Source organism: Symphodus melops (assembly GCF_947650265.1).
Source record: "Symphodus melops genome assembly, chromosome: 17".
Classification (NCBI taxonomy): Eukaryota; Metazoa; Chordata; class Actinopteri; order Labriformes; family Labridae; genus Symphodus; species Symphodus melops.
Window position 1 is genome coordinate 8,640,949 of NC_136707.1, and position 10,657 is coordinate 8,651,605.

General features: G+C 39.7%; 2 protein-coding genes across 2 annotated transcripts; one reads left to right on the top strand and one right to left on the bottom strand.

Annotated features, from left to right (window-relative positions):
• Positions 1–510: 510 nt before the first annotated feature.
• LOC306838795 (frizzled-2-like) lies at positions 511–2,944 on the bottom strand. Its single transcript, XM_079367166.1, has one exon. The coding sequence runs from the start codon at positions 2,902–2,904 to the stop codon at positions 1,090–1,092; it is 1,815 nt and encodes a 604-aa protein (XP_079223292.1). The 5' UTR covers positions 2,905–2,944; the 3' UTR covers positions 511–1,089.
• Positions 2,945–3,977: 1,033 nt separating this feature from the next.
• Positions 3,978–9,835, top strand: moto (minamoto). Its single transcript, XM_079365783.1, has 8 exons — positions 3,978–4,085; positions 4,350–4,456; positions 4,690–4,862; positions 5,026–5,130; positions 5,281–6,781; positions 7,217–7,351; positions 8,379–8,556; positions 8,636–9,835. The coding sequence occupies exons 2-8, from the start codon at positions 4,394–4,396 to the stop codon at positions 8,818–8,820; spliced, it is 2,340 nt and encodes a 779-aa protein (XP_079221909.1). The 5' UTR covers positions 3,978–4,085; positions 4,350–4,393; the 3' UTR covers positions 8,821–9,835.
• The last annotated feature ends 822 nt before the right edge of the window (positions 9,836–10,657 follow it).

Consider the following 10,657-nt stretch of genomic DNA (forward strand, 5'->3'; position numbering starts at 1 on the left):
AAGTGTTCATGTGTGAGGAAGCCCTCGGACACATTCTTACAGCCAGGCAACAGATTCTCAGTCATAAAACAGGAAGATGTGAAATATTTCAGAATACATTTACAAGTTTGGCGAGAAGGGGTTCACATAAGAGGTGTGTCTTCTTATAAACACAATCCTTCCATTTCCCACAGAGCTACAGTGTTGTGTAAGGAGCTCGTTTCCAATCATGTTTTACTGTTGCCTGTCAGTTTGAGGCAACAGATGTTCAGGTGTGACACAAGAATTGACACTTTGAGAGAACATTATGGCTGGTCTCGTATCAAAGAAAATAACTCAAGACATTCGGTTAGTCAATCAGTAAAGGGTGTGGGACCTTGGGAAAGTTGATATATTGCCGAATAAAATCAATAAAGTTTAACTGTTGATCCAAGAAGTAAGCAAAGTAATTCAATTTGTCATTTGTCGCTGCATAAGTTGTTGGTGAAAGGGGAGTGACGATGAGCTAACTTTAAAAAAAAAAAGCGTCTGTGAAATCATCAAACAAGAATTTTTTAATCCATAAATTATGCCATTCATAACCAACAATCATAAAAAAAGAAACGGATCTTTTGTTTGTGGCATTCTTGCAATGCAAAAACAAAGTGATTACACTGGTAGATAAGTAATTCATTTCTTTAAATACAAATATATAATTTCATGTTTTTACACTGACTATTTACAATATCGCTCGTGAAATTTTTCGAGAGATAATCGTCCATCCCTCCACTGCTCATTTTTCTTGCTCTCTGATGTTTCTCAGCTGCTTGATCATCCCTCCCTTTTGTGTTTCTGGTGGCTTTAAGAAAAGAGCCAGAGAGGGGGAGGTGAACATTTCAGCACATGGCATCCATAGCCATGCCATGTTTTTTTTTTTGTTCAGATTCAGTCTTTATGTGTCCAGCTTGCCCTTCTGTTGAAGCTTGACCCTCAGCTTGGCATGCATGTAAGGCTATAAAGCTGAGGGAAACACAACAATTCTGACAGAACCTATAACTACTTACCTATCACATGAGAAACAGGTAATAATAAACAAGATAGTCCCATCAATATTCACACATCCATTCTATCCTACACAGTGGTCTCTCCTTGTTTGCTGTTGGTCAGCCTTGCGTAGAACTTGTGCCAGGATTGTAAAGTCTTTCCAGACCAGATCCAGAAACCAGAGGTGATTCCCACTATCAGAGTCATCAGGTACTTTATCATGTAGACAGTGAAGTCTGGGGTCATGCGGGGCCCGGTTTGCAGAGGGCAGGGGATGGCCAGGCCCCTGCAGTTATGGCTGACCCAGCTGCGCTCCCAGTGTGGGCGGAAGGCCTGCTCATAGAAGAAGCAGGCGATAACAATAGTGGCAGGTACAGTGTAGAGCACGCTGAACACACCGATCCGCACCATCAGGCGCTCCAGCTTCTCCGTTTTTGTGCCGTCATGTTTCATGATGGTGCGAATTCGGAATAACGACACAAATCCTGCTAAAAGGAAAGAGGTCCCAATGAAGAGGTAAATGAAGAGAGGTGCCAACACAAAGCCTCGTAGGGGGTCCAGGTTGCTGAGACTGACAAAGCAAACACCGCTGAGCACATCGCCTTCAATCTGCCCGATGGCCAGGATGCTGATGGTCTTGATGGCGGGTACCGCCCAGGCTGCCAGGTGAAAATACTGAGAGTTGGCTTCAATAGCCTCATGGCCCCACTTCATACCTGCAGCCAGGAACCAGGTGAGAGAGAGGATGACCCACCAGATGGAGCTGGCCATGCTGAAGAAATAGAGCATCATAAAAAGGATGGTGCAACCTTCTTTTTTGGTGCCTTGGACGATAGTTTTGTAGCTATCTGGACTGAAGCTGTCATTACACACCACTTTGTCCCCTAGGAAGTAGCCAGCAATGTAGGCTATGGAGACCATGGTGTAGCAGCCAGACAAAAAGATGATTGGCCTTTCTGGGTATCTGAAGCGCTGCATGTCCACTAAATAAGTGGTTACTGTAAATAATGTAGACGCACAACAAAGCACAGACCAGACCAGAATCCATATGCGGGAGAAATAAATTTCTTTGATGCTGAAAAACATGCTCCCACCACTCCTTGTTGGGTCACAGGGAGCTGCACAATCCTTTTCCTCCAAGAATCTATAATTCAAGTATGGTGGTACTCTGAGAACAGGGGGGCAACGAAAAGGCCTTTCATGTGTGAGGACCAAGGAGAGATCCTGGGTCCCGGGCACAGACATGATGGGGGGGACAGTGACAGTAGAGGTATCGTTTTGGCCCACACAGATTTGTCCGTCACCCAGCACCGGGAAATTTTCGCAGCGGAGTCGATCAGGCCATTGAAAGCCAAACTTGTTCATGAGAGCCTCGCAGCCCTGCTTGGCCCTCTCACAGGTGGATCTGCAGGGAGGAATGGCTTTCTCCAGGACTGTGCACACAGGGGCATACATCGAGCACAGGAAGAATTTCAACTCCGGCGAGCACTGTACCTTTACAAGAGGATAAAATTGGTGCACCTCGAGCCCTGCGTCCTCCTGGTTGTAATGGCCCACTAAATTTGGCATGATTGTTTGATTATAGGCTATGTCAGTGCATAGGGGGATTGTAATCGGTTGACAAAACCCATGCTCTGGGATTACAATTCCGTTGTCTCCTTGATACTGGGATGATATCAGCAGAGGCAGCAAGAGGGTAACCGAAAACGTCTTGCAAAAAATCATCTTCCCAAGTTTGCAAAAAAAAAACAAAACAAAAAAAACAACAACTTTAGTCCGATTATTTTGCGTTAACTCGCTTAATCTCGTATCATAAATTAAGCAAGAAAACCTCAAGCAAGAGGAGTAAACAGAAAAACTCTGGAGGTAAAGATCTGCACTCTTACTCCTTGTTCCCAACATTGAAGACTGTTGGCTGACTTCTTTCTTTTTCCTCAACTCCGATTCCGCCACTATTTTCAAGGCGGCTATAATAAGTCATGTAGCTTCCAGGAAAACCTCCAAAATAAAACGCTTATCGACGTAGATTTTATTTTTACATTTTGTTTAATTCCATCATTAAGATTCTGACCAATAGTTGTGTTAGCTTACTTAAAAAATGGCTACTTAAAACGAAATCCCCCTTTGTTATGTTTGAAATGATCAAGTGGTAATATAACATTGTTGAAACAAACATCTATCCTGTCCACAATAGTTCAGCTATGGCCTCCATGAAGAAAAAATATTCATAATTATAACATGACTGTGATATTATCACATTTAATGAGAGGCAATTAACGTTTACACTTCAAATTTTAAGAAAGGAGGGATACTTTTATTTTGAAAGGAGTACAATTTTTCTTTTAATATTGTCTTCCTTGACTCCACAGCTGGAACCGAAACAGATTTTCTAGGGGAAGTGGTAATCGTTAACAAGCAGGCTACACAGTTCGTATATTATTAATTCCTAACCAACAACAATAAAAAAAAACTGTATTAGATGTAGTATTTGGATAATCATAACTATAGTAAAGTGTATGATAACTAAAAATTAAATCAAAATAAATATTCAGTTAAACTAATGTGAAAAAAAGCAGAGTTCACGACAGCAACCCAATAGGATACGTTGCCTGAAAACGATAAATGAAACAAAGAAAGTAAGGTATTATCATAATTCAATCTTAATCTTCATATAGAAGATGCATTTACAATTCTTCCATATGTAAATGTATAAAGAAAAAAGTAAATAATAACTTATATGTAACTATTATTATTATGTTGTTGTTGTTGTTGTTGTTGTTGTTGTTGTTGATGATGCAAATATGTAATTAATACCGAAGGGATTTACTGCAGATGTACATATTGCAATCTGATGAAGAATATAATATGAGGCAGATTCTAACACTTGTTGCTATGCGATTTAATAATCTTCTTGACGTTAATTGGATCAAAAATGCAAGTCATCAAGCTCAGCCAATGGCCGCTCAGATCGCGAGGGCAACGTCGAACGTATTCTGGGGTCGAGGAGTAAGGGGCACGAGAGCCCCTAACGATAACGTGAAGACAAGCCCCGAAAGTTTTACCGCAGTTTCTTAGCTAATAAGGTGGGTCCTGTGTTTTACTCTTTAAACTTGCATTTTTTTTGACGAAGTTAGCCATATTTCACTGTAAAGGTATCACTTTTAATATGTTCACAAGTTAAATCCAGACTAACCAAGTCAGCGTCGATAAACTGCTAGTTTAACGTTAACGGCTAATTTAGCTAGTTTTTTTGTACTTGCTTAAGAGCTTGCTTATATTACTTTGTGAGACTACATTTGTTTTTACGTCACATATTAACACATAATGCATTGGGTTTTTTTCCCCAGTCCTCGAACATTGATGGAGTAAAGGAAGTTTGAGGGACTTCAGAATGGCATTCAATAGGCACCAGAGCACATCTGCATATTCACTCTTTCCCACTTTCCAGCGTCAGGTAAGTTACAGTTTTATTAGCCTATATTTCACGAAATATTTGCACCAGCTATAGACATCTGTTACAGTTTAACAAACCTTGAGAAATAAATGGAATCATAAAAAAAGAAGTATACTCTTGGATTGCTTAATTCTGACAAAATAGCAGAAACGTACCAAAGACAAATTAACTTAGAAAAAAATCAGTCGGCCAGTAATGAGCTTCACACTGATTTTCTTTTTTTTCTTTTTCAGGCCAGTGTAAGTGGAGGGGTAGCAAACAACAGTACCTTGGCATCTCCTATTGTTTCACACCCCAGTGTCTCAATACAGGAACATGTGAAATCATCCATCATGCCCAGGTCTCAAAGTGCTCATGGTGATCCCCATGGCCTTATCAATTGTGCCCAGAGCAACATCAAAAGCAGGTATTCACTTGTAACTACAGTATGTGATTATGCATCTATGCACTGTTCTTTCAGTCTGGTATTTGTTGGGAACTTAATGTTCCATGTGCAAATCTTATAATGAAAAAACAAAGAAACGTCAAAAGTGAAATTGAGAAAAGAAAGTCTTTTCTTGCCATTGAAGGAAACCTACAGATTATACTGATTTGGATGGAGAGACTGGTCTACAGCATCTCGTCTCAAATATTTTGGAGGACGCAGATTCACAAAACAGCTACTTCAGTGATGGGTATGTTAAGGTTTACACTTATTTCTTTTAAGGTATTGGCTAGATCTGACTTTGAGTATTTATAACAAAAAACACAAGATAATCATAGCGTTGACCTTGCTTTTGAGAACTTGTTTTTCTGCAGATAAACATTAATGATTCTTCTTTCAGGAGCCTTCCTACATGTAATCCTCACTGGTCTGCACTGACAGAAGAACTTCTAGCGTGTTCTCAATCAGGGGCTAAAACACAACAGAACCAAGTCTTTCCTACAAACTTCGAGGCTTTAAGTAAAACACAGGGCCAGTCAGTCAACATTGATCTAGAGGAGTTTTTTCAACAGTCAAACGGCATTATTACGAATCAACAAGGGCATTTTAATTTTCCCAATGGAGACAGAGACAGCTACACCCAACGTCCTCAGAAAATGCCATCAGGTCGACCAGTGCTGGACTCTAGAAATGCCTACCTCTCTCAGATACAACAAAGAAAATGTGATTACACATCATCTGACAAAGTCAGGGGGAATGGTCAGCTTATGAATGATTTCGCTGATCTGAGTGATGTCTTGAGATCTGAAAGTCAAAAAAGCAGCCCTTGTTTTCATCCTTATTATCAAGACCAATTCAACCAGAGCAGTGACAAGCCCATCAGTAGTGAGCAGTACACCCCACAAGACATCAACCAGCTGTTTTTCAGTTTGCAGTCATTCATGGCTGGTGAGAACGATAGCTTGTGTTTTGGTGACTTTCCAAACATGCAAAAGCAGACAGCGGCCATGAACTTTAATGACAGTATGGGTGAACAATACAAAACCACCCCATGTGACATGTCATCACAAGCTACTTCTGGTGTGCAGATCCAAAAGCAACTTGGGAGAAAATTTGGGACTGAGCAGATAGAAAGAAACGGAGGAGCAAACAACCAAACATTTAACTATCAAGATTATTTAGATCTACCTGGTTTTAGCCCTCAAAACACAGACTACTTCGAGCAACAAAAAACATCCTTAGCATCCCTAAACCGCCAAAACCGATATCAGAACAAGATGACCACGCACAGACAAAACGCTTGCATCCCAAACATAGGCATGAAACAGTTTACGAAGCAGCACAACCTGCAAGCTAAGATACAGGGAAAGCTCAAGCCACCCATGCAGGAGGAAAATCAGAGGATGCTCATGTCTGGTTTTCTCGGTGAAGGCCTCCCAGCAAGACCCCAATCCAACACTGACCTGAGAGGAGATGAGAAACAAAGCCTGTCAAAAAACCTGAGCTTTGAGTCCATGGGGAACATGCAGTTGAAGAGATTTAATGACGAAAGCCACATCTTCAGTGCAGGGAGTACACAGCAGCTCTTGCCTTTCGCATGTCCTGGTAATGACCCGAGAAAGATGCCGAGCGTTACCATCAACTCCTCCAACTTCAGCTCAGGACGCACGCAGCCCTATGGAAGAGCTGCTGCTGCCGTGGACATGGGCGATGTGGTGTCAAGCAATGAGTCTGCAGCTTTCAGCTCGTACGTCAGTGACACGAGCCATCGAGGGGAGAGCACTTATAACGGCATGACATCTTCAGTGGTGATGAATCAAGGAGGGCCTGTGTTCCAGCTTAACTTCTACCTGGATGAGTGCTATGAGCAGTGGAAGTGTTTGGAAAAGGAAAGAGAGCAGGTGCGTTTTTGATACCTGGTTTTGTTTGTAGTCAAAATATAACCCTTAGTGACTCTAAAGATTGGCTGATTATATTGTTTATTGTTTAAGTTTAAAAAAAAGCAAAAAAGTATTTTTTTAAAAGCTTTATATCTTTATAGCGCTATTTAGCTTTTATACATAACACAGAATCAATTCTAGGTCAGATGCTTTTCGATCATATTTGTTGAACACACATTCACGCACAGACATGCATGACATAGATTGCCTGTTTCTTTGTAGAATGTACCAGTCAGTGCATTTCGCCAGACAAGCTACAAATGTAATCACAGTTTTTGGCATGACCCGTTTACATTTCATCACCACATCTATGTTCAGGATCATCTCTGCAAGTTATAGTGTCCTTCCATTATTTATTTTTTTTGTAATAATGTAAGCGTCACTGTTCTTTCTCAGACACAGGCCATCCTTTCCATGACATTCCAGGGAAAAAAGACTGCCACAGGGATCAACACCAACATACCCAAAACTCCACAGAACCCTTCAAGAGTTGACCACCTTATTGTTAAGAACATGAGAGAACAAGCAAGGGTGAGTCAGTAGTTCTTGCTGCAATACTGCCATCTACAGGTGAATTTGATCAGAACAGCTGTGATCATTTTGGACACAATCAGCGACTTTATGTCCTATGGTGGCCCTGAAGGTCAGCTGTCTAAATACATTTGACAAACAAGAACGGGTAGGCCCGTACTACTTGTTTGTGATTGAACAAAATCATTTATCAAAATCATTTCTTGTTCACAAGCCTACATAAAGTTTGACTCTTGAAATGCTTACCACATATACAACGCTAAAGTCACCATTGAAAGAGCATGGTTCTGATTGAAAGATAACCACATGGTTCGGTGTCCAGGTCCTCAGGGTGCTTACATTCTTGCCCTCTTGATGTCACTTGTTGATGAATCGCCACGCCGTCTTCTCTTCATCTTCTCAAGCTCTTTCAGTCGTGACTTTAGCATTGCAATGGATATTTGTATGTCATGATGTGTGGTAAGCATATCAAGAATCACACTGTCTGCCTTTCTCAAATATACTCTTATTAGCTCAAGTTTCTCTTTCTGCAGGGCAAGTGATCACTACAGTTGCCTACAGTAAACAAGAAATGATTTTGATGAATGATTTTATCCAATCACAAACAAGTAGTACGGGCCTACCCTTGTTGGTGAAATGTATTACGCAGCAGGTCAAATGTATTTTACAGCAAGTGTAATGGCCTCTCTAATATTCCCTCATTTCATTATCTTTGAGGTTTGTTTGATTAAACCTAATTTGGATCCTGAGTAAAAACTAGACTTGCATGTGATAGTCTTAATAAAGAAAGCAGTTAATCTTTAATTCTTTAGTCTGTGTTTATAAATAGAGATGCACTAATTCCAATTTCTTTTGCCGATTGTGATTTTTACCTGGTCTGACCGACACTCATTCTTTAAAGCACGATAATAAACAAAAACAGCCGGTCACTGTTGGTCGGGGCTGAGTAGTGGCTGAAAACCTTCAGATTCCAGTCACCTGCCTGTCTATCGGTGCACCTTTGGTCAATCATGTCGATGCTTTGCAGGTGGCAAGCCTTCTGGATCGAATGGAGTGTCTGCACAACATTCCCCTCCACACCAACATCCACACAGCACTAAACCGGCACAACCTGGCTATTTCCATTACCCAAGCCAGACGCAAAGAGGAGATGGACAACATTTCTAAACACCAGCGTCAGAGAGCTCATTTCACAGAGGACAGAGGTGACTTGTTTTGCAATGACACACTCGTGTAGCCTTCTCTCAAACATCACTGACTCTGACTCGTTTTTTTCTCTTATAGACACTCTGTTGCTGGTTTTAGCACTCAAAGACCTCGCTGCTACCACACGGAAGCTCCGTACAGCCCTGTGGTGCGCTCACCAGACGACACTCCCAAAACCTGTCAGGAGGCAGGAGAAGCATGCTTCCCAAGAGGTCCCACACTCAAGGAGGAGCCCCTTTCCATTCGAGGGATACTCTTTTTAGGATAAGCCTTTACTTAGAATGAGTTAAGATCGATTCAATTAGATTAAAACCATACTTTACACAATCATTATAAATTGCCCATTGGCAGCAAAGGGATGTGAAAAATGCTCCCTACCTGCAATTCTATTGTAACATTTTTACATGCAACACTGCAATCACTGCAGAATATGAGATGATGGCTACATTATTTAGGGCTCGGGAACTTCCTACTACTACTACTACTACTTGGAGTTGTAAAAGGAATTGCATGAAATCTAACTTATCCTGCTGTATCTTAACTTCATTTCATACAATTAGTGTCAGTTCTAAATTCATGTGAGTTTCCTCCAGCATCGTTGTATTTAAAGGCACTATTTATGAGGAAGATTTCAGTGAATTCTTCTTGTTTTACTTATTTGTTGGAATGTGATGGAACATTAGTTCAGGGTATTTCCCCAAACACTAGTTTAATCATAAGGGCAACAGTCTTAAATTAACATGCCAAATATTACAGTGTTAACTACAAATGTTCCATTTTATTCAACTTCAGTTTTCCTGTGCAACCTTAACATGATGTAATCAAAAACAACCAAACATTATTTATATGCATTCTGGTTATGTTTTAATGTGTGCTCAATTCGTACCGATACTCTAATACTAATAAAAGTTCAGTGTTTTAAAATGTATTTGGATCATATATCCACTCCAAGTTAAAATGTAGCATTGCTAAATTTAAAGCCATTTTCTGTAGATGCAGTTGAAATCTTTGAGGACTTGTGCTGTATCAGTAGTTTAATATAAAATGCTAAATTATAAAATGTTTGCTGAAATTGTTTAATTATTCTTATGCTTGTATGTTTCTGTTTACGCGACGTGCAAGACAACACTGTTATTTTCAAATGTGTCATAAATTGTAGCTCTAACTATTGATACTGAAATGTTAAGTTTAGTATTTTAAATTTAAATAGATTTATCAAACTGACCAATAAATTATTTTCAGGTTGTAGGGACAGTTTGTTGGCTAAAGACCTAAATATGAATACAAAAAAACCCTAAAAAACATGAAGTGAAACATTTATCTCAAAGCATTAGCCTGCAGTGTTATTCATTCATTCTCATTACTCCTGACTATGCTTTCTAAATGTGAGTTGTTTAATTCCTTCATTTTTCTGTTCATGTTTTTTTTTTCCCAGTTACTTGTTCTGTAACAGATAAATGTAAAAAATAAAACAGTCCCAACTTGCTGAAATGCTTTTTATTCATTTAAAAAGATGACAAACTTCATTATTAAACATTTAAATTGTGGTACATTTTTTTAAGGTATGATTTAGAAACGGCTCCGTTGTTCTAACAGTCAGAGGAAGTGTGCATTCAGTAGAACTTGAACCTATTTCAACCGCTGCGCAGGTGAGTGGAAATACATTTGTCTCATTAGTTTAGCAAAAAAATCGAAGGCGTGAGCGCGATATTGTCTCAGCAAAAGAGTTATTCTGTACTGAGTTGCATATCAAACATCCCTGACTTTATTTTACCATTATCAATTGTATCCTTGATTATTGATTTATTTTGTTACTCGTTCTTAAAGAAAAAAATACAAGTCATTGGATCGACATCTTAAGATTCACACTTTACATGAATCGCAAGCTTTAATCCAAGAAATCATTCAGAACATTTCTTCACGTCTGTATCCGAAACAAATCTGAACGTTGAACCAGCACAACATCTAGTATTTTGATCAATTTCCTGTGAGGATGTTCCTAAAAGTAATTCGGTTCAGATGAAGACATAACACACTGAAGGTGCCAATGGGCTTTAGATAGAAAGAGGCAATAGCTGTTTTTCTTTTTTGTGTAAAAAC

Excerpts from the sequence above, each read along its gene's own strand:
- LOC306838795 (XM_079367166.1), bottom strand. The coding sequence starts at position 2,904 with ATGTTGGGAACAAGGAGTAAGAGTGCAGATCTTTACCTCCAGAGTTTT.
- moto (XM_079365783.1), top strand. The coding sequence starts at position 4,394 with ATGGCATTCAATAGGCACCAGAGCACATCTGCATATTCACTCTTTCCC. Across the intron at positions 5,131-5,280 it reads AACAGCTACTTCAGTGATGG|GAGCCTTCCTACATGTAATC; the intron begins GTATGTTAAGGT and ends TTCTTCTTTCAG. Across the intron at positions 7,352-8,378 it reads ACATGAGAGAACAAGCAAGG|GTGGCAAGCCTTCTGGATCG; the intron begins GTGAGTCAGTAG and ends GATGCTTTGCAG.